This window comes from Tyto alba, unplaced genomic scaffold (assembly GCF_018691265.1).
Source record: "Tyto alba isolate M040663 unplaced genomic scaffold, T.alba_DEE_v4.0 Super-Scaffold_8, whole genome shotgun sequence".
NCBI lineage: Eukaryota > Metazoa > Chordata > Aves > Strigiformes > Tytonidae > Tyto > Tyto alba.
In genome coordinates this window covers 20,531,261-20,554,738 of record NW_024881329.1, presented here as the reverse complement: position 1 = coordinate 20,554,738, position 23,478 = coordinate 20,531,261, and the positions used below count along the sequence as shown (strand labels likewise).

Sequence of the window (23,478 nt, the reverse complement as noted above, 5' to 3'; positions counted from 1 at the left end):
TGCTTCCCTTCCAGGGAGCCTGGAGCAAAGGGCTGCATGGTGGGGAACACACCCTTTACATTAGAGCCAGGCAGCTCCCTTCCCCCCCAGCCCCATGTGCCTTCCCGGCTCCCCCCGGCTCTCGGCAGTGGGGAAGAGGCCGGCAGAGACGTGGGCCCCGGGCTGCGTGGACAGCGGGGCTTCCTCCAGAGCACCATAGCCTGGGAAAACCACTTATCCCAGCTCCCCTCCCTGCTGCACTACCCGCATGGACACCCCTTCCCCTCTTACAGCTCTCAGAGGTGTTTCCTGGGGCTGCCAAGGGCTTTCTCTCCAAGGGTTTCATTAAATCCCATCTTCGTTTGTATACCCACATCCCTCCCATGGGGTGAAAACAAACCCCATCGAGGGGCCGGGCCAAGAGAGCAATTTAGGACTGCTCCTTTCCAGCATCCTAATTCACACCTTCAATGCCAGTGGTGGGAAATGCTGGTGGGGGCTGTTGCTTCACACATGGCTCTGCATACGGCGAGAGCAGACCTGGGGGCTTTAAAGCCTTGGGGAGCTGGCCAAGGGGAAGTGAGGGATGGAAGGCTTTTTGTTTGTTTTAATTTTAGGGGGTTTTTGTGGCATTCCCAAGCAAGCTGAACACTGCGAGTTGGGTTTGGGGTTTTGCGGTCTGGCAGCCGGAGCGGGTGTTTGCTGCCCGGGGCTGGCTGGAAAAGAGCCACTTTTGGGGGGGTGCTGAGCCAGCTCCGGGACAGGGAGAAGGGAGCCTGGGAGCTACGAAGACACAGCCTTCAGCCTCGCTTGCTGGCCCCAAAACCAGCAGCTCAGGGTTGTGTTGACAGTCCAGCTCAAGAGGGATTAAAAACCCACTGGGATGCTGAATGTACGCTCGAGCCTTCCACCGCACCACAGAGGCTTTGGGTGTCTTTGAGTGTGTCACTTAAGTCCCTGGTGTCCCCAAGGCTTGTTCAAGGGACTGTGTTTCCTTCCTGGCTCGCGCTCCAGGCTGGTGCAATGCCGGGCATGGCAGAAACCCACGTTATTTGGCAGGAATTATTCAAAATGATGAATGAGAGAGCACCAGCTTGTGAGCAGGAAGCACGGCCAGCCGCTGGGAACAGCATCCTTCAGCACTCCTGTTCTCCGGGAACAGAGGAGCGCTCGGCACAGCGGGGACCGCTGTCCTCAGTTGACCCCAGCACTTTTTTCTAGCACAAGGAATTCAGAAAGGTTTTCAGCCAAAACCTCGGTGCGGTTGCTGCCCGCGTTCCAGCCTGCAGCCCCCTTGCCGAGGCCAGGAGGCAGCTTGGCCTTGCTCGACTGCTATAATTAGCAAGAAACCTCATTAGTATCAGGCTCAGCTGCTTTCAGAGAGGCCAGAGGGAGCTCATCAGGGCTGCTAATTACTGAAAGCCTTTAGTGGTTCTCCTGAAGGAGTTTCCCCTCTCAGGTATAAAGTCTTGGGGGTGCCCCATCCATCACTGGTGGGAAAAGGCTGGGGAGGGTGCTTGCTGAGAAGGACAATGCCACTAAAATAACACTTAAAGGGATTTTTGGGGTGGAAGCCAAGAGTATGTGGAGTGAGGGCTCTGGTTTGGTTTGCCTCAGAGACCTCCAAAAAAACAACCACCACCCAGCCCTGGGGAGGACCAGACTTCAGGGCTGCTTCATACCCCCCACAGGAAAGAGGCTGATGGAGCTGGGGTATCCCATACTGACCCTCTGGGCCAGTAAATGGAAAATGCCACCCCTCTGGGGACACGTGGGTGTTCAGAAGGTTGTCATGCACCTGGGGACCACTTGTCCTTCAAGCCCAATGTCTGGGGTGTGATGGTTCAGCTCCACGGAGAGAAGTTGGAGAGTTTTGGTCTCGTCATCCAAAAAGCATCTCCAGGGCAGTCATTTAATTTGATGAGCGTGTAGGCTGCAAATCTGCTTACCAGATTTCTGGGAAGCTTGGAAGAGGCAAATGAAACAGAAATGTCCTTCTCAAACGCTCCCTCGCTGAGCCGTCACCGCCAGCAGCTCCCTGGCATGCCGAGCCTCCCTATTTCTCCCCTTAATCCCGTCGGCAAACGCCTCCACTGAAGAAACAAGGGGAGGTGTATCATTTGGGCTGAGGTCAGTACATATAACTTTTCTTCCCCCCTACGTTGCACTCTGTGTCCTCCTGAGTGAGATGGGGCAGGAGCTCTTTGCACTGATGCTCGAGTCCTTATGGTACCCGCTCCTCTGCTGCACACCCCATGCGGTCTTGGGGAGCTTCCTCAAGAATTAAGCCAGCAATGGGGCTGGGAGTCAACTCCAGCAGCCAAGGCCTCATTTGGAAAGGTAAAACCACACTTAGGTGGGGATGGGAAGGCTGATTTCAGCAGCAGGTGTGATCACCTCTTGGCAGGGGGCACAGAATAACCCGATCAGATGGGGTAGAGCTGTTTTCTCTTTGCATCTTCGGTTGTTATCATCAGTCTTGTGCTTCTTTTTTTTTTTTTTTTTTTTTTTTTTAATTATTTTAATTAAAAAAATAGATGGTTTTGGCCTTTTTGAAGGCTTTACCTGGAGGAGCAGTGTGTGGATCTGGCCTTGGTGCAGCCCCAGACCCTTCTTGGGGGTGACAGGGAGAGTGGAGCTGCTAACGGCATCTTCCAAGCAGCTGCTGCTTTAAGACACCCATAAAAATCACAACCTCTCCTCCAATTAATTGCTTTGATTTAAGCTCGGAGAAGAAAAATTGAGATTGTCTGGGTGTTGCAATGTTTCCTGGGCTTAATATGCTTGTCCTGGGGGCTTCTGGGTGCTGGGTCTGGGGGTGCAGGAGGGCAAGTGCCAGATAAGGGTGATTTTCCTTGGCACGGCAGGCTTCTCTCTCCCAGATTAGCAATTTTAGGTGAGTTTTGTGCCGTGAGTGTGTTGGGCACGCGGGCTCATTCCCTGCCACCCTGGGTGTCCCCTAAACATCAGGCTTTGCCTGGGGTGACGGGGGGTCAGGGGGGCATACGGGGGCCGTTTCCATCCCCTCGGCACCGACCGGTGTCGGCAGCCGGAGCCGGCGACTCTCCAGCTGCTCCGAACGGGCGCTGTGATGCACCCGCGGGTGGTTTGGGGGAGCCGAATACCTGCGGGATGCTCCGGGCTGTCCCCCAGCCCCTGCACAACCGCGGCTCCACCTGAGCCCGCGCTTAAAGCCACGGCTGGATGCGACCACCTCCTCGCGTCCGGGCGGACACGTTGGGAAGAGGCAATGGCCCCAGGCGCTCGGTTCCAAGTGCTGTTCCTATTTATATGCCCATGCTTTCAACACGAGTCCTGCTGCTCTTTTTATTGCCATTATAAATAGCTGCAAAATTGCCTGGGAGTTCATGGAAATCTGGGATTGCTTTCCAGGGGGAAATCTGAGGCTGAGATGGAGGGTGTTCAGGACATATATTCCCCTTTTTTTCTTTTTCTTTTAAACTGTGCAGTAGCTTAGCTCTTATAAGGCACGGAGAATTTCAGCACAGCCAAAGGCTTTTGCTGGCCCTGAAAGGAAAGGATGGGAACTGCAACAGGAAGAAAAGCAAAAGGAAAACCCTCACGGCAGCGCATCAGCTGGCTTGGTCCTGGGTTTGATTTTTAAGGCATCTCCTCCAGGTTAGGCAGCAGCAGATACACCTTGGGCAGGTACCGCAGTGGAGGCACAGGCAGGAGGACGGGTACATCCATGCTGTCATGCTCTGAGCAGTCTGCTTTTGCTCATCACTATATCTCCTGGCTTGTATATAGAATGGGAAAAAGTGGGGGTTTGGGTGAGGCTTTTAAGGTCACGTAGGATCCATCCCCACAGTGAGAGCTTGGCCGGAGCCTGGGGGATGAGGCTGCTCCCCCCCAGGGAATATCGAGGAGAAACGCCAAGCCCTGGAGGTGCTTTGTTGCTCCCACCAGTTTCCTTTTGTTCTGTTCTTGGCCAACCCACAGAACTCTTTTGTCTTTTTTTTTTTTTTTCTTTAATAATAATGTTTAAAAAAAACCCAAACAAACATCCCCAGTGTAGGCTGGGAAGCTGCGGCTGTAATCACTGGCGCTTTGAGGCCATAGGAAAATATTGATGGTGAGGGCTGGTCCTCTCCAAGCACAACCCTGGGCTCCTCGCCTCTGCTCACATCCCTGGAACACCCCTGTGGCTCTTTGTGCTCTCTGGTTTTCCAGCCAGCCTGAAAGGGAACGATAGGATTTTGAACAGGGTGCTGTGTGCAAGCTGCAGGGCATGCTGCGAAGGAAGCCTTTTGTACTGGCCACCAATCCTAAACCCCAGTGGGAATAAGACTTAGTCCCTGTTTTCTGGGTGTTTCACCAAAAAGCTTTGATTCCCAAGCTCTGCTTATCGATGCTGGTGGGATAAGTGTGTTTCCAGCTGCCCACCCCATCCTTTCCCTGGACACCAGCAGCCCGCAGGAGTTGCATCCCACCCATCCCAGCAAAAGCCCTTGAGGGTTTGTAAATTGAAGCCCCTCAGGGGTGGCACATGGGTCCCTCGCAGCCCTGGGGCCTGGAAAATCCCATCTGATGGGAAACTCAAGGTTTTTTCAGACCTGCAAAGTCAGGAAGAGGGAAAAGATGCCCCATTTTGCAGAGGAGGAGACTTAAAACTGCAAAAAAACCTCTGCAAGAAGAGTGACAGGTTGCCTTGCTGGAGAGCAGGCGAACTGCCCCAAAATGTTTTTTTTTTTTCTCCTGATCCAGGTCAAGAAGTGTTTTTTCTTGGCGGTTTGAGGAAGACTACCCGAGGCGAAGCGGGGCTCCAAGCTGCTAGTGGGAGTTGGGTTGTGCTACGATTTGTGACGGGCAGGAAAATTGGTAAAACCATTCCTCCACCCTCCAAAAAAATTAGTTGAGGAGAGGGTGAGGAGAGGGTTCAGCCCCAAATTCCCCATGCAGCTGCTCATTCGCAGTGCTGGTGGGGCAGGGGGGCCCTAATTTGGCAAAATATGGAGTTGCTGAAACCTGAGGCAGGGTTTTTCCCCGGTGTGCGAGGAAAAGATTTGAGCTGCTTTTCAAGAAAAGCTTTTAAAAATACCCCCATTTCCCTGGGACCCCACCTGGGTGCAGCTCCCCCCCAGCCCATCACACCAGCTCTGGCAGGCTCACTGTCCCCAGGTTCCTCTAATCCCAGCTCGGAGGGATTCGCAGCCCCTCTGCTGTCCCGTGGATGTGATTTAATCGTGCGCCGTGTGACACAGCTTTGCCTTGAGCTGCTGCTGTAACCCCATTGGTCACACCCCCCCACCCCCCGCCAGTTTTGGGGTGAGGAACAGGGAATTGCAAATCCCTGTGCAGCTTTTCTGAATTTTTAGGGCTAGCACTGCATCCTCCTCCATCCCTCTCTACCCTGGGCTGGAGGATTAAACGCTCCTGGTGCACCAGGGACCACAGCCCCATCCCAAGGATCATTTTTCTGATCTCCTCTGCCCCGTTTCTGCATGGTTTTTAGCCAAACTGCAATCTCTCTAGGGCAGACAGATTTCTAAAACCTCATAAAAAGAGTGGCAAATCCCACCCTAATAATTCGGTCAGCTCGGGTTTATGTTCTAGCTGAACAGCTTTGAATTACCGTGGGATTTTATTAACTTGTTGTGTTTTCCCAGGTTTGGGGGTGTTGAGCAGCGTGAGACCTGCGACCTGGTCCACAACTTCTCTGGTGGAAGAAGCACCTCTTCTTCCTTCTTTAATGTTTTTCCCTTTATTTTAACTAGTTTCAAGTTCACAACCTTGACAGCTTTTTTGGGGGGGTCCTGTGAGAGTTGTGACCTTTCTTTCGCACTTCACGCCTCCGTCACCTGCAGCTTTGCTATAATCTCCTCTAACCTGGCAGCTGGAGAGAGCGTTTCCCCCAGGATCCCCGCTCCCTTTCTGGCCCCATCTCATCTCCAAGATTTCAGTGAAACCCGCCTCATCCTTTCTCCTTATCCTGGATCCGACCTTTTCTCCCCGCCCTGGATCCCCTGTTAGTGGCTGGGAGAGGCTTGTCCCCATAGCATCGACCCCTTTCCCCCACCATCCCACACTGGATATTGCCCCAGCTGAAATGGAAACCTGATCCTGGGGGGTGCCTGTGGGAAAGGTCCCTCCAGGGGCTTATTTGGGTTGTGGCCAAGGATTTTCCCAGTGGATTCAGCGTTCCCAAGACCCTCCCAAAGAGCAGCATCTGCTGCGGTGAGCAGTGCATTTGTCTTTGGGTTCAGGGCTTGGGGTTTTGGGGGTTTTGCCAGGATGCAGAATGGGGAAACCCTTTGAAATCTCAATATTTTTATTCTTTTTTTTTCAAACAGCTTGGCAGCCAACAGGTTGTAATATTGCTCGTAAAATCCAGGTCTTCCCTGGTCACCTGCAGGCAGCGGGAGGGCTGGTGGGATGAGTGTGTGGGGCATGGAAAAGGGGATGGAAAACCCAGATTTCCAGGTTTTTCTGCATTGGTGAGGACTGCAATGGTCTCAGGTAGCTGCTTCCCTCTGCAAGGGTGCTATGCTTTCGGGTACAAGCAACACCTATTTCTGCAGCCCTGGAGGTGACCCAAGGGGGGCCCCAGCCGCTCATTTTGTGTGAGGTAGAAATGGGGAGAAAATCCTCCAAAACATACTAATAGTAACAATATCAACAAAAAAGGCCAAAGCAGCAGAATGGGGAGGTTTAGCGCTGCCCCGGCTTCCTCACGTGTGGATTCGCAGGTGTGTAATGAGGGCTCAACTGGAGCCATCTCAACAACTTTGCAGAAAACCCCTTTAAAATTATTCCTGTAGAAAGAAATACTTTTTAAAATTATTTTCTTAATTTCCTGCCTTTGTTTCTAATGTAGCTACCTGGGGATACGTGGAGCCTGCAGAGGAGCAGGGTGGGAGGGAGCACGCTGTGTCTCATCTTAGATAACGCTCTTGGGTTTGTTTGGATCAAGTTGCCTTGGCTATAAAGGTCTCTGACGTGGCCAGGAGGAAAAACTACCCTGGGGAAAGAGGAGAAAAACCTGCTGCCCAATCCAACAGTGGAAAAAGAATCGGGGCTTGAGCGCTCAGTCACCGGCAACCGCTTTTGGGGGCTGCTAAAGCATCTTCCAACCTGCTTTTAGCTCAAGGAAAGGCAGCTGCAGCTTTGCCTGGGGGTGTTGGGGGGGGATGCCCCAGGCGGGTGCTCTGAGCCGGGCAGAGGCAGCACCCAGCCCCCCCGGGGGCACCCTGGGCCGGGGGGAGCCGGGTGTCCCCCCACCCCCAGACCATCGCCGTGGGTGGCCCCTCGCCCGCTGACCGGGTCCCGTTCCCTGGAGCGGGGGCTCAGCCAGCGCCGCTGCACCGTGCCCACAGGTAATTTTTCTCCCCCTCTCTGCGGATTAATCAAATACTTCTACAGGCAAGAGGGAAGGGGGATGGAAAACCGGTGTTGCATTTCCACCCCCCCACCCCCCCCCCGCCGCTCTTTCTCTAACCACCCTTGCAATATTTTTTTTCTGCACCCCGCCGGCTATTTACTGCTGCTTTGCAAACTGAGAAGCGAAGCTGCGCCACTTCACAAAGAAAAAAAAAAAAAAAAAAAACCAAAGCTCTGGGGGGGCTCAAGCGCTGCCCCGGGTCCCCTCCCGTGGCTCTGGGCCACGTGTGTGCGTGTCCGTGGGCCCGGCCGGCGTCACCGAGCGGGTGCTGCCGGCCGTGCCAAGGGGCCGAGCTGACACCCGACACACGGTTTTGCGGTCGAGCTGCCGTCGCAGCCAGCACCGAGCTCGGCAGCGGGATTCGCCGCGCAGCAGCGAGCGGAGGGAGGCTGCAGGAGAGACTCCTCTTACCTTCGGATTGCTGCAAAGAGTTGTGGCTTAATTTTTTTTTCAAACTTTTTTTTTTTTTTTTTTTTTTTATATCTACATAATTTTGGAGCAATCCAAGAAGAGGGTTTTCTTCCTTGTGCCGCTGCAGGAGGGGAGAGAAAGAGGCGCCGGAGCATCCCGCCGTGGTCACCCCATGCCACCCACCCGCCACGCCAGCAGCCTCCCCGAGGCCACTTGGATCTTGACCTTCAGGGAGATGTCGGAGCCCTGGAAAGGTGCCGTGGGGTGCGTCGGCGTGGCCGTCTTCTTCGCCATGACCATCGGCATCATCTCCTGGCAGGCGCAGGAGCAGTCCCCGGAGGAGTGGGTGCTGCGGGGCCGCGCTGGCGGGGTGCTGTGGGAGCGCCAGCGGGGTGCTCTGCTGCTGCGGGTGCTGCCGGCGGGGCGGACGGTGGCGGTGGTGGCGGTGGGCGGTGTGCCGGCCACCGAGCCGCCCCCGCCGCGGGACCACTGCTGGCACGACGGCGGGCAGTTCTGCTACGCCTGGGAGGAGGGTGCCGAGCTCCGGCTCTCCCTGGAGCCCCCCCCGGCCCCCGGCACCGAGTGCTACGGCGTCCGCTGGACCCCGCTGCGCCCCGACATCATGCTGAAGGTAAAGGTGACCCCCGTGCCCTTCTCTGAGCCGCGGCGTTCCGGGGTGAAACGAGCCCAAGCGGGGAGGATCGGGCCTGAACACACAATCTCCCGGCACGGTGACGGGGTGGCACCATGGCGGGGGCACCCCATCTCCCAAAGCCTCCAGTAGCTGGAGGGTCCCGGGTGGGAAAAGCCCCTTTGGAAGCCTCGTGCCTTGGTGCTGAGCCCCCAAAACACCGAGGGGGGCCGCGGCCGCCTCCTCCCAGTGCCGCACTGGGAACCCCGGGGTGGGAGAACCGTGTTTATGTAGAGACTGAATAAATAGCCGCTTAAGATCACAATGTTGGCGAGAAACGCGAGGAGCTCGGAGAGGTCCCTTCCAACCACAGGCACAGTGTGGCAGCTCTCTCGGGATGGGATTAATCCATGTCCGCTGCTGCAAAAATTTATGGGTTTTTTGGGTTTTTTTTTTTTTTTGTATCCTTCCCAGTTTTCTCCCTTGGTTAAATAAAAGCAGATTCTGAAAACGAGCCTTAGGGAGGGGAAGGAAAAACCCTGTCAGGTCATGGTGGCCTGTTGTGGGGAGCCCTTGGGACAGGCGAGGGAGTGGGACGGGATCCTCTGGGGATGGGGAATTTTCCCCTTTAGCCGTAAATCACCTGTTGACATTGTTTTAGGCTGGTGGAAGGTGTTGCCTGAGCACAACCGCCGTGCGTTGGGCTGGTTTTCCTGCTGACATCAATTTGGGGTGGTTGAGAGGGCAAGCAAGATAGAATAGGTTTTTCTCATTTTGAAAAAAAGCAAAAACTAACAAAAAAACAAACTATTGGAAAATATAATCCAGGGAAATTTAAGAGTTAAGAATAGGCTTTTTTTTTCCCTCATTCTTTCCCAGCTGGTGTAACTAGTTCAGCTGACACCTAGTACAGCTATTCCGAGCCTCCAGGGTTTCCACTTTAATAATTTACATCTCCTCTCCCCACCCCTCAGTGAGACTTAACCTCTCTCTGCCCCCGCGGCAGAGGCAAGCTCGGGGCTCCAGGGCCACTGCCCGAGCCTCGGGGTCGGGGTGAATAAAAGTGCTTTGGGTTGAGCTGGGAGGTCACCGGGTCCCTCCTGCCCGGCCCGACCTCCCCCCGCAGCCCCACATGCCCCGGCTTTCGGGGAAGCCCGTCCTCACATGTGCAGTCACGCGGGATGCTAAATCCTGCTGATCCCCTGCTTTGGCAGGAAAGAGAAAGTGTTTAGAGGCTTTGAAGTGAAAATCGATGGTTTCTGAAAGGAGGCAGGTCAAGGATGGGGATGTCCCCTGGGGTTGGCGGCTTTTGGAGGGGGCTTGTTGCTCTGCTGCCCCGTCAGCCCTATGAGAAGTGCCCCAAATACTCAAAGTGATTTAGTCTCGCTGAGGGAAGCACTTTTTATCATCAGCCCTCGGGGAAGAGGGAGGCTTTGCCTTGGGAGAGAGCCAAAAACCTGCAGGTCACCCTGGGGTGCTGTCGAGATGAGCTCCATGACGAGGTTCAAATCTTCCTGTGTGCACGCAGGTGGGGATAGCTGCAAATTCACCCCAGGAACACTGCAGAAAGTAGCTTGAAGAGGTTTCTTTCTTTTCTTCAATAAAAAACCCAAGCAAACAGATTTTTTTCTAAGCTGGGTCTCAGAGGGCGCTGCTGTATTTTAAAGCTGCTGCCTTGAATTTTCCACCTCGGCTGCTGCTCCCGCCCCGCAGTGACACGCACCTGCGAAGCCTCCTCACTTAAACAGTTTTCAGCATCTTTTCACCCGAAACTCCAAAACCCGTTAGTTTTTGGCTATTGTGGTTGGTAACCAGCCAGGCTCTCCGGGCCGCGGGTGTGATCTCTGGTCTCCAGGCTGCTTCATAGCAATTTTACTTTAGTTAAGTTCATCTATCGAAGACTGGCAGGCTTTGGGGGAGATGTCTTCTGGGGGTTTTATTTTAAAGGAAACCATAATTTTTAAGCAATAGAGTTTTTATTCCTGTGGTGGTATTTTTATATTCCTCTGCCTGGCTGCACATTGAACGCAGACACGTAAAGGGAAAAGGAAGAATACTTGTTGTATTTGCCTTTTGTTAGCCTTTAATTAGCAAGTTAAGACTTTTTTTCTTTCTCCAAGGTAAACAAAACACATAACTTACACTTTTGATTCTTGTTATAATTTTTTTCGTCTTTTCCTACACTTATACCTTTTGATAATTCTAATAAACTGCAGGCTGAGAAATCAAGTAGTTAGGCTGAATTTCAGCGTTCTTTTTTTGTACCTGGAAGCCTAGCTCTTGTTCTTGCAGAGCAAAAGCTTAAACCCAAGTATGTTCTACTGGGTTAGATGTGGAAGTAGAGTGAGCACCCACTGCTTTTTGCATAAAACCCCTAAATCTCAGGGAGTTGGGATTTTTCTTCCTGGGAAAAGACCTGTCCCATGGCTGCTCTGGTGACACTGGACTTCCTCGCCTCCTGAGGATCTCTCTTGGTTGCAGGATTGCTTCTCCATGGCCAACGTCTCCTGGTACGGGGGGGTGAGCATCCGTGCCCAGCGCTGGCCGCTCAACGGCGCCGAGAGCCGCACGCAGCCCTTCGTCAGCGGCGACTTTGGCAAAAACCCCGCCGGCTACGGGCCTGTTTTGGAGAGATACTTTTTGGGCTCGACAGGTAATCCCGTCTTTCCCTGCCCAACGTCCTGTTGCTTTAATCACTGTGGTTTCCCATCCCTCTCCTTATCTGTAAAGAAACTAGTTTAGGAGCAGGGTAGATGTCTCCGAGATTAAAATCTCCTACAGATGTGATGTCAGCTGGCAGCAGCACACAGGGGATGGATCCCAGACGGCCTCATCCCTGTGGAAAAGGCCGTGATACCAAACCTCACCCCAGCTAAAATGAGATTACAAGTCACTGCCTGAGAGGACGGGCTTGGCCCAAGTCGCCCCAGTGAAACCCCATGCTCTTGGCGGGTTTTTTTTGTTTTTTAAGCAGAGATCTGTGTCTGTTGCTGCATCCTCCAGCTCCACTCGAGTGGCTTCGCCCCGAGCTCGTGGGTCCCTGGCACTGCCATGGGGTGCTGGGTGCGGGCAGGAGTTTAGCTGCTGTTGTCATGTTTGGGTGGATATTTGGACTATTCTGCAGAACGCCAAACTTCAGATATTCCCCCAAATTAATCAACCGATCTGCGGCTGCCCTGCACTGATGAAGCTGAAGCCGCTGCCTGAGCTGAAGGCAGAGCAACAAGGCAAGAAATGGAGCAAACCCAGCCCCTGAGAGGCATTTTGGAGGTTAAAAGGGAGTAGCAGAAGCTGAGAGTGGGGATTTGCTTGCATGGCTGGGATCAGCCCGGGATGTCCCAGTACCAGTTAGGCCCTGCCCCGCGCATCCCTGTCCCTGCGGCCACCAGCACGGGGACTGAGGAGCCTGGTGCTTGCCGAGACACCGTTTTCCTCTCGTGTCCCCCCCCCAGGAGTGACGGTGACGGTGGCTCCCGATGTGCCCTTCTTCCTCTCGCTGGAGAACAACAGCCACTTCTGCCTGGAAACGCCGGCGGGGAGCGAGGCCGTGCCCCTGCGCTACCTCCTCTGCGTCAGCCCCGACGTGGCGGCCGCCCACCGGCACGTGGGCAGCCAGCTCGGGGGGCAGGCGCGGGCGCTGCCGGATACGGCCCTTCTGGGGTGAGATGCTCCGTCCCTCCCCGCTGCGGCGATGCTTTCCGAGCCCTCGTCCCGGTCGCCGCCCCGAGCATCCCGTGCCAGCACAGGGTGTAACCCCCCCTCGCCCCGGCTCTTTCCACCGCGCAGGTCTCCCATCTGGCGGTATTACGGCCCGGCGGGATCGGCTGCCAAAATAAAACGGGGTTTGAGGTCGCTGGCCAGGAGGTTGAAGCGGCATCGCCTTCAGGAGGGGGTCGTGGCCCTGGGGGAGCGCGGCACTGCCATCCTCGCCGCCGCGGTACGTCCCGTCCTGCCGGCCCGCGGGCTCAGAAGGGAAAGAGAGTGGGAGCGCTGCCGTCGGCACTGTTAAATACGTAGGGACGTGTAAAACACCAGTGTGCCCGTTCTGTGGGGTGGGGGCTGGGAGCCTCCCCTCCCCGAGAAGGGATGATCCGTCTGGAGATTCCCCCCACGGCGGCTCGGCCGCTCCTACAAAACACCTTTTTCTGCCTTTCGCTCCCCGCAGGACCACGTGCCCCCGGAGCGCAGGAGGAGGCAGGATGCAGCCCGCGCCTGGGACCCTGCGCTGATCGCGCCGCTGCAGCTCTCCATCACGCTGTCCCCGTACGCCAGCATCGCCTCCCCGCTCTTCCTGCGCTCGCTGCGGGACGGCGAGGCGGCCAGCCGCTGGCTGAGCCTGCAGCTCCAGTTCGGGGGCTGCTCGGTACGAGACCCTCCCCCCAGACCCTGAGCCTCCTGCTCCACCAAAAACTGAAATTAAAGTGGGATACGTACCCGCAGCAAGGAACAACCCGGCCCTCCGGCATTGGGGGCAAACCCTGCGGGTGCAAAGCAACACCTGGGGGAGCAGCTTTTCTCCCGCTGCGTGAGGAAGCAGCGTTTCATTTAATTTCAAATTTCCATTTCCAAAAGATATTTTTAAAAGCTGCCAGCGTTCAGAAAATCCCCCGAGTCCCTTTTTTTTTTTTTTTTGCAGTCGTTTTAACAACGTGCCAATTTGCCACCAATGGCGGGATCGTTTCGGTGGGGTGGAGAAGAGGGTTCACACCTCACACCACGCTGGTGAAGACCGCGGCAGGGCAGGCGCCCTCCGGGGCTGGCGGGATATCTATTTGGTGGGTCCGGCGGGATATTTGGTGGGTCTGACAGCACCTCTGCCCCTCTGCCGCAGGTCCCGCTGCTGACGACGTGGAAGGGGCGGCTTTGCGCCCGCCTCAACGTCACCAGCGAGGCGGCGCTGAACTGGTTCCTGGCCCGGGCCCGGCGCCTGCGGCAGGCGCTGGGAGCCGCGTACGTGGTCTTCGAGGGCGCCGAGGGCAATGCCTTCCTGGAGCAAGCTGTGCCACCTCCCGCCGAGCTGGCGGGCGACCGCTACACCGCGGCGCTGGCGGCGGCACTGGCCGCACTGGGCAACGCCACCGTCATCAGCGCCGGAGCCGGGTGGGTACCGGGGAGGAGAAGATGCTTGGCCGGAGCTGGCGGCTGGGGAGAGGGTGGTGGTGATGCTTTAAATGTGCCCTTGGGGTGCTGAGGCACCGCTCAGCACCCAGGGAAGCAGCGTGGAGGTCGTCTAGGGCAACACACAGAAAGGGCTTGCTCTCGTACAGCTACCCTCCCTCTCTCTTTCAGAGCATTTTAATTGACTTCTTTTTTTTTTTTTTTTTTTTTTATGTCCCAGAGCATAAAAAAAATGCTTAAATGCATTAACGCCAGGTGCAATAAAAATGCACCTTGTCATTTACAGCCATTCAAACTTCAGGTCGTTGCCTCTGCAGCAGGAGGGAGGGGGTGAACCCTGGCGTCTTGGCTAAATGCCTGTGTTTGTAATTACTTGTCATGTCAAGCGACTGCAATGTTCTGACTTTTCATGCTTGCATAGCCCACAGCAGGATTAATTTATTAATTATGGTTGCAACATGCCTTGAGACCCTTTGGTTAAAAGCACCGCAAACTATTACTTTTCTTTTTCCTATTATTTTTATGTTTGGCAGATGGAGGATATGCAGGCTGTTTGCAAAATGACCTATTTCATGTTGTGGGTGAGGCATGGATGGTAAATTGCTTGGGAAGGCAACTTCGGATTAGTTTATTTTCAAAGAAAAAGCAACGTTTCACATGCTGAGGTGGTGACAGGCTCTTACTCAGCCATCTGCCAAACCAGGGTGTGGGAAAAGCCCCTGCCCTAAGCACTTCTTAGTCCGTCCAGGATCACACCTCTCCTGGTGGGCAGCTTCCAAACCAGAAGTGTTTCATAAAGCATCACATCAGTCTTACCACCCCCTCAGATGAAAAAGTGTCCCTGGGAGACCTCTGGGGAGTCATAAGCGGGTGGGAGGTTGAGGAGGAACCTAAACTCCAGGTGCAAGCAGACTCAGACCAAAAATCCCCCTCTGGTTAGATGAGCTCCACACCATTTTTCAAGCCAAAGCTCATCATGAAGGTCCAGATTTGACCCTTTTTGGACACCAGCAACAGTCTCCCACTCTGTGCTCCTTGATGACATAGCCCTGTGCATCACCAAGAAAACCCAAGACATAGAAACGCTACTGAAAATAAAGAAAAAAACAACTTGGGGAAAATAATGTTTTCCTCTGGCAGATAGATAAAGATGCTGTCAGGAATGACAGCTGCTCAGCGTGAACAAAAGCCAGGAGGAGAAATCCTCCCTGTGGGACATGTCCCCTGCCCACCTGTGTCGCAAGGAGGTTGGTGCTTTGCGTGTGGGGGACAACGTGGCCCGGGGCTGAGGGTGCTGTAGGGCTGCCCCGGCTTTGTGAGCCTTGTCCCACCGGGGTCCGTGTTGTGTGAGAATTAGCAAGAAGATGGCTAGAACCCAGAGAGCTGCTGGGCTGCCGTCAAGGGGGGCCACGGAGTTGTGCCCATGAGATCAAGGCAGGAGAAGGAAAGCTCTGCATGAGGGGATCTGGGGAGAAGGAGGAGGACTGGGGTTGCCAAGCTCGGCAGGGCAGGCGCAGTGGGTGGGAGGGGTGTTGGGGACCGCTGATTTCCCCCCAACAGACGCCAAGTCGTTGGAGAAACCCATATCTGAGCGATGTGACTGCCAAGAGAGCCGGGTGTCGGAGCGCCTTGGCTCCTGCCAGGCAGCTGAAGACGTTGGGTTTGTGCTTGTTCGCCCCAGATCCAGCCATCTGCCGTTCTTCGTCCAGATGAGCCCGCTGCGCTCGGACTGGAGCTACGCGGGGCTGAAGGGGGTGATCCCCTCCGTGCTGCACTACAGCCTCCTGGGCTACAACTTCTTCATCCCTGATGCAGTAGGTAATAATTTCTTTCGTGCCTTTTCCCTTATTTCTGGCTTTTTTTGTAGCAGTTGTTCAGGCAAGAGGAGCACGGGGGGTGTGTTTGCACCATCTGGCTTAGGTGTGCTCTCTGGAGGTTTTTGAAGCACTTTGTTCCTGGTACCCAGTTTTCTGTCAGGCTGACTTGGTTGGGCTGAATGTTACCAGGGGATCCGACTAAGGAATTGAAAACAAAAAAACCACGTTGTAAATTTTAATAGGCAGCCCCAGAAGCAGGCGGGTCTCTGGGGATGCCCTTCGCAGAGCTGCTTCACTGCAGGCGGAGGGCAGCCTGCCACCTCCCACTGCTTTAATTGCACTTAAACCCCCCCGGGCCAAAGCGAGGAGGGAGCCCAGGGCTGGGAAGCCGCATGCCCGGGCTGCTGGCTGGGAAAGAGATGTTCCTAAAACACCAGCAGCCCTGCTCCAAGTTTGCATTTCTGCTCCAAAGCACAATGGCTTGAGAAATCCTTAAATAAAAACATTATAAAAGTCAAGAAACAATCCTTTAATTGGGGCCAAGCAGCTCGGTTTCCCTCTCTTCTTGGAGCTGACCAGGTTATTTGTGTTTACAACGTGCCCCAAACACACAGAGGCTGCATGTGAAGCGTCAGACCCAGAGAACAGAGCTGCAAAGACAGTCCTGAAAAAGGGGGTTGATGAGCAATTTTTCAATTTGGCCTCTATTTTTAGCCAGTTTTCCTTAGAAAACAAGGCTTAGGCAATCGCAGCACACCCACTCCCTCCCCGAGGGGACGATGAACCCGTTGGTCATGGCGTGTGGCATTTGGTGCTGGGGCACGTGCTCCATCGCGTTGTCTCACCACAGCTCGGGGCCACTCCGGATGGGAAAAGCCTCTGGAGGAAATGGGGCTTTGTAGGTGGCTTGGGTGAACCCTCGGTGTGGGGGTTTGTGCCATTTCTAGGGGAAGTTGTGCCAGATTTTGAGCAATTGCCCCTCGGAATGCTCCAGCTCCAAGGGCTTCATTCTCCTTTCCCTGTCCCATCCTCTCTTGTCTTCCCAAGCCCCTCTCTGGTGTTTCTGAGGGGAACTGGACTCCCCTTCCACTACATGTTTCTGATTAATTAATTAGCAATACTCTGCTTCTCCACTGCTTTTCACTATGAATTTGAAGGCATCCAAATTACAAGAGTATTTTCCTGTGATGCTTCGCCTTTGCACATCAGAGTGCCAGGAAAGTCCAGCGTTTTTCCCAACGTTTTTCTTTGCAGGAGATAAATCCCTTTTTACAATTTTCTGCTAAAATTTAGAAACTCCCAAGACATCAGTCCCAACATATCTGGCCCTAAAATGGCCAGAGCTGGATGTCTGATTGGCATTTGCCGAGGGCGCTCAAGGAAGGAAAAAAACACGGGTGGGGAGAATTCAGCTGCTTTTGCGAGGGGATAAGGTGTCCTGCCCGCACGGAGAGCAGGTCGTGTGGGATGCGGCCCACGGTGAGATGCCCCCCAGCAGCTTCACCCAGCGCCCTGTCCCCCCAGGAGGGAGCCTGGCCGGTGACACCCCCGGGGACCCGGAGCTCTACGTGCGGTGGCTGCAGATCGTGACGTTCCTCCCCGTGATGGCTTTCAGCACGCCGCCCTGGCTCTGCTGCGACGCCTGGGTACGTACCCCCCGCCCCACTGCCCCTGCGTGACAAACACCCCCAAAAGCCACTAAGGTCCCCGTTGGGGGAAGCTGAGGCTAATGGTCACTGTCCTGTTCTTGCTACCCACAAAATCCTGCACTCTGCCCCAGCAACCAGATCGCTGCGATCGCTCAGCAGCCTCTTTGCTGCAAAATTAATGTGAGTTTTTGTGGCTTTATACTTGGCAGCTACATGCAACCACGAGGCCGGTGTCAGCAGTGCTGGTAGAAATGACAGCAATCATACCATGTCTCTCCCTCCCCATTGCTGCTGGAGTTATTTAATTATAGTTTGATCAAATAGTATCTACAGTAGAGTGAAGCCTGCAGATTCACATCCAATACCTTTTTAAACACTTGGAGATATTTTCCCAGGGACATCACCTTTAGGGCAATAAAAGGGGAGAGCAATTCTTTAAACCAGGGGCACAGGGGGAAATGTCACTAAATCTCTTTGCCAGCAAAAGAGTTAACAGCTTTGGTTAGACACCCCAGCAGATATCACCTGCCAGCCGCTGACCCCAGCTTTCACATCTAAATGGGAATAAATCTGCTGAATCAACCCTGTTTGCACCTTGTTAGCTGTCATAACTTGATCGGGACATTGCAATTTGGTAATCTCTCTTCCTAAGGGAATGAGTTGGGGTTTTTTTCTGCTTCCTTTGCTGTTTATTGCATGAAGGACTTGTCATGGGTTTCTTTTTCTTCCCCCTCCCTGCAGGTCCTGAATCTTACCCGGCAATGCATACAGAGACACCAGGACTTTGTTGTGCCACTCCTCATAAAATACAGTGAGGAATGGCTTAGTTTTGGGTACCCCATCTTCCGGCCGGCGTGGTGGCTCAGTCCCACAGATCCAACTGCTTTTACCATAGAGGATGAATTTCTCATTGGAGATGAGGTAGGAGATGTGGGGACTAAACGCTCCCAAAGGGTAACTGGGGGCAAATAAGGTGCCCCCTGCGCTCACCCATCCTGCCCGAATACAGCGCTCGTACAGAGGTTGTGTGAAACCAAAGGGCTGACGGGACCCTGTTGGCTCCTTCAGGTTTGCGATTTATTCAGAATGAAGAGTCAACAAGACCTCTTTTTTTCCTTTAATTTTTTAATATCAGGGTATTTTTCAGTGCTTTCTGCTGGAAGACAGATCCCAATAGTCGCCATTGCTCATTTTCCCCCTTTTCAGGCTGTTAATCCAATTACTTGGGGCTACAGCCTGCAACAACCAAGGAGCAGCACAATGTGCAGCTCCCTGGTCTTCTCCGGAATCTCCTCTAGCCGCGTTTTTGGGTTTTTTTTGATCCAAATTGAATGCAATCCAGAAGAGATGAGGAGCATCAGAGCACAGACCCTGGGGCCCAAATTCAGGCTGACATCGGTGTCCCAGTTGGGTTCGCCCATCCACATATTGCCTGTAGGCCTTACTTGAATCTGTATTTTCCCCCACTGGCAGCTGCAGCGAGGGTTTACCCGGCATCTGAGGGCTGCCAGATCTGAGACCATCAAATATATAAGGCCACAGCAAGCTAGGTGCACGCTATCCCGATGTCTGTGGCACATTTAAGAGGGTTGATGCTTTTATCCATTTTTCTAGTAGAGATTTAAACAGGGCTGTCATCTGTTTCCCCACAGATTTTTTCCTGTTTGTTCAGATTTCAGTGGTTTCATGCTGTAAATAGTCCTTGCGTGTCTGGTGTTTTCACACTTGGGGCTTGCAGGGGGGAGTTTCTCCTGTCACCCGCCCTGCAGACATGTCCCCCTCATCCCACACCAGCTCGAGAAGCGTTCATTTAGCACATAGATGGCGTGATGTTTAATGTGATAGAGAGCTGTTTTAAATCAAAAAAGGTCTTGGAAAGGAAAATTCAGGCCTTCTGAAAAAGACTTTTCTTAAAGAAAACTGTGCCTCACCTTCCCATTTTTGTAAGGAGACTTTTTATTTTGTGCGGTGGCATCACTTTATCTTTGTCCTCATTGTCTTTGTCTGGGTGCAGGATCCCAGCAGCTCAAGACTGTGGCTGTTTCTACAGGTTTGGGGGTTTTTCTTTCATTAAAAGCATAATCCTCAGTTCATACTGTTGCAGTCATTTTGCAGCAACTTGTAAGGCTGTCTTTACAAGACAATGCTGCTAATCATGGGGACATTCTCTCCCTAGAAAAATCTCAAAGCCCAAACCAAAGTTCAATGGGAGTTTGTTTCTTGTTTTAATAACGAAACAGCTTGTGCTGCGATTCCTTTCCAGGCTCTGCTCACAGCCTCCAACAGACATTGCAACACCTGATTTCCAAGCTTGAGTTTCTGGACACAAATTCTGCAGATTCAATCTATAGTTGCTTTTTTTTTAAAGGAAATTTTCACTGCAGGAGATTACTTAAGAAGCAGCAGAAAGACATTTTAGCAGGGAGCTCAGATAATCAGGTGGGAAGGTTTTAAAATACAAATCCTTGGCACAAATGAATTTCAGGCCAGCACTGTGCAAGCCCAGGGGCTGGAGGGGGCCAAGGGATTTCTGCCGTCCCCACGTGCTGCAGAGCACACGCTGGGCAGTGATGGTGCTGGTGGGTATAACTGTGAGCAGGCTAAACCCTAGTTCCTTCCCCCAGAATCTCTCAAACTGAAAAATCCCAGATGCAGTTGAATCAGCCAGGGCAGAAATGTGGTCTGTGTTAGGGAGGTGAGGTTCTCAGTAAAATACCACAAACTCAGGGAGAAAAAAAAGGTCGGAGCAGCTTTAGCCCTCTCTCCCAGGAGGTGCAAAGCTTTGGCTTGGCTGAAAGCTTGTAAAATACAGTAAATGCGGTATCTGCTCCATGAACTTGTCAGAGCCAAGCATTTCTGATAAAGCATGATGTGAGTCTGGCAAAAAGCTTGCTGATTTTTTTTATTTTACTTTTTTTTCTCCAAAAGAGCCTGAGCTTGTGGCTGGAGAGCCCAGACAGGGGATGTTTTGACTTCCAAGCTAGTTTTTGGAAGCTGAAATAATAGAAATGCACTCCAAAACCGGCTTTGGTGCAATTCGGAGCATCACTAATAATAAACTACTGGAAAATACAGAGGGTGGTTCTGTCCCGGTATGGTCTGTGCAGGACTAAGTGGTAGGATGCTGGGATAAACCTTTTGAGCATCATTCCTCAGTGCAAGGAGCTGCTGACAAACACGGCTGTGTGTTATTGCCAAAGCCCTCCAGCTCCTGAGTTGCACCCCAGGCTTTTCTGGGGGTACCTCTGGGCTGGGAGGGATAGCCCTGCTTTGAAATGTGGTTTTCAAGCTGTGATTTATACATTCTTTGCTTCCAGATCTCGTTCATCCAGATCTCTTGGCAGCACACGTTCAACCTGAATCAGTCTGGACAACGTATCTGTCAAATTAGCAGGAGTGCTCAATAAGCTTTTCTGTCAGATTTTTGCTGACTACAAGGGGAAACAAATATCTGAATCTTCGAGCAGAGGGGACAGCAATGCCTTTGGGTTTCTGCAGGGGGTTTTGGGATGCAGTGGTGTGGGACTGCAGTGGTCGGGGTGGTTTTGATCCTTGACTAGAGGTCTTGAAACTGGATTTAACACTGCACAACCATATCCCAGCATTGCTCACGAGCCAATTTCCACTGCTGGGAAAGGGAACCGGAGCTGACTGCCGCTGAATCCTTCCAACAGAGCATGTTGAAATGTAATAGCAGAGACAAGTTGCACTGATTTGGCAAAAAAAAATACTGTTGTGTGCTGGTTTGTGGCTGTGATGCAGCATCGCTGCTTGTCAGTGCCATCTGCCTGGCGAGAGTGGGTGCTGCAAGAGGCAGGGAAGCCAGGTCTTGCTGCCAAATACATTTATAAAGGTCAGGAGGATCCAAAAGTGTCCCCCAAAGTGTGCCAAACACCGCAATGTCTCCTGGGACGATGCTGCCTCAAGGAGCATCACCAAAGGGTGCAGGGATGAGTCCCCAGCACTTGCTCTTTGCTGTTGAACAGGACCTCCAAAAAAGGCGTTTAAGAGGGACTGACCCATAAATTTCATATCCAATTTTCACTATTTAGCCTTGGGGTTTTTACCTCTTTTAATGGCCTTTCTAGAGTTTTAATTTTTTTCCTGTCATCCCCTCTTTGTCATCATGTGAACCCAGTTCTGTACAAATACAAATCAAAGCCTCAGCGTTCAGGCAGATTTAAATTGAAGCCAAAACAGCTGGTTTTGTGTGGGTTTAGGGTTTTTGCTTTTCTTGCAAAACTCTTATTTAGGGCCCTGAAAACCTCTTTCAGTTTCTGAAGTGAAATAACTTATCAGGAATAAATTTTCTCGAAATGTTGGAAACTGCTTTTTCCATAAAGCAAGGAAAAACATTACATCTCCAAAGTTCTTTGGAGACTGGATTACCTTGACTGGTACCTCCTCACTGGGGAGAAGTGAGCAGAGAAGTGAGCAGAGCACACTTCTCCCTATGCCTTATGTCCTAATGGGACTCACTGATTTGTGACCCAAGAACAAGGGCTGTTTATGCTTTTATTTTTATATACTTTTTTCAATGCAATTACCCATATGCCAAAGCCACTGGCTGAGATTTTCACTGAGATTTTCATGAACATCTGAGGGCATTGGGCAGCTAAATCCCTCGAATCTGTGAAGGAGCCTTGAGTCCATAGAATTAATGTGAATATGTCGCTTGAGATTGTATATATCATGTTGCGTATTTTGAACATGAGCTTTTCCTAGGGTTCATGTAACCTGCAACACTTAATTAGTCTGAGAGGCTGTAACATAAATATTTCTCCTAAATGAAGGAGAGGAAAGGTGGGAAGGGAGGGTTAAATTGCCTGGAGAGCAGCCGTGGGCAGAGCCCTCCTTTTTAGCAGCCTGGAGGTAAAGCTCTTCTCCCACCCCTATCATGTGTTCATTTCTAATTGAAATATGAGTTTCTGCTTGGTTTCATACCAGATTACATTTGACTTCGTTGAATAAATCATATCAAAGAGTCTGCCTGTCCCAGATCCTACCAAGCACAGGGTCACAGGAGGAAAGAGGAGCTCCCAGTTCTGCCACAAATCCCCCACAAGGCACAGGGATGTCTCTCGCCCTGACTCTGTGCCACCAATTCCCATTATAATCCCATAAAACCCCCTCAGAAGCTGCTTCGTGTGAGCCTGAACCCCTCTGCAGTACCTGGGATTTAGGGGCCAGCCCGTGCTCCTGAGCTGCCCGCACCCACCCTGTCTTGCTCAACCTAGAAGCACAAGCTTTGTTTTGCAGGAGAAACAGATTTCTGATGTGGTTTTTTTTTCAGGTCTTCCAAAACATGAGCTGGATCAACTCTAGGGGCTACTGCAGGCAGGGATGATCCCAGTCCCAGGCACCTGAAGGCCCCTGCATCATCTTTTCTCACCTTGTCTGTGGTTGCTTGACCCCTCAGCCTCGTGGTTTGCTTGGTGCAGCTAGTGCCACGTCCTGGCTAATCCCCCATGTGCTAAATTGCCTTTTTTTTTTTTTTCTCTTTTTCATTGCAGGTCCTGGTTGCCCCAATAACAGAAAAAGGGCAAACGTGGAGAGATATCTACTTACCTGGAGAAGGGCACCTATGGATGGATACCAACACTGCCCGCGTGTTTGACGGAGGCACCATCCTCAGGAATTACTCGGCCAGCCTTGCAGAGGTGCCGGTTTTTGTAAAGACCCCCTAAATTCACAGACTGAAGCAGCTTTTGGACAGCTGACCTCTTTCAGAGCAGCGCTGGCCAAATGTGGTCGCTCTTCCTTGAGACTATTTCAGTCTATTTGCACTTTTTCAAGAACCTTTTTTTTTATTATTATTTCAGCAGAAATTGTTTGAATCTTTTATTAATCGCTGTTATTCTAAAATAGCGGCAATACAGCTTTGGCACAAACATACCTCCACGCAGAATGTTGACATGTATCTTCCCAGGGTTTTCCCGGTGCAATGTTTGTGTGCATGGTTTTAGGTGGGCACATCCAGCATTTCCAGGTCCCTGGCACCATGCTCAAAGATGCTTCCTTGTCCAGAGTGGATTTTCCAGAATAGGACATAAACGAACATCAGTTTATACCAGATGGGATGTTCTGCATTTAAAGAAAAAAAAAAGTACATACAGGGAAAACAAAACACAATCACTCTCTTCATGTGTATGTATGGGCATCACCTGTGTGAAGCGGTACCTGCTTCTCTCACCTGACGCTGCGTATATGGTCCCCCAGGAAAGGCTTTGGTAGCAAGAGCCCCACTTTGAGGATAATTGGAAAATTAGGTGAATTTCAGGTCTGTGGAAGAAAAATAAACTTGATCAAGCAAAGGAGTGGCTCTAGCAGAGCATGATGTGGACAGGCAGGATGCTCTCCCACCCTGGAATATAAATTCCAGAGCTCAGCACCAGACTCCTGTGGGCCCCAGCTAGTGCTTTTCACCATTTGTTGACTTTTATGTTTTTTTTTTTCAATTATTTCTTGCAG

The 23,478-nt window shown here is 52.3% G+C and overlaps 1 protein-coding gene across 2 annotated transcripts; it reads left to right on the top strand.

Moving 5' to 3' along the window:
* Positions 1-7,204: 7,204 nt before the first annotated feature.
* Positions 7,205-23,321, top strand: LOC116961600 (SITS-binding protein-like). Of its 2 annotated transcripts, none has more exons than XM_042785199.1 (11): positions 7,205-7,316; positions 7,920-8,423; positions 10,905-11,076; positions 11,876-12,083; positions 12,210-12,360; positions 12,589-12,786; positions 13,255-13,523; positions 15,223-15,359; positions 16,883-17,004; positions 17,749-17,928; positions 22,521-23,321. In XM_042785199.1, the coding sequence occupies exons 2-11, from the start codon at positions 7,965-7,967 to the stop codon at positions 22,692-22,694; spliced, it is 2,070 nt and encodes a 689-aa protein (XP_042641133.1). In that variant the 5' UTR covers positions 7,205-7,316; positions 7,920-7,964; the 3' UTR covers positions 22,695-23,321. The 2 variants fall into 2 exon arrangements, with proteins under 2 accessions (XP_042641133.1, XP_042641132.1); XM_042785198.1 differs by lacking the exon at positions 7,205-7,316 and adding an exon at positions 7,740-7,811.
* Positions 23,322-23,478: the final 157 nt, after the last annotated feature.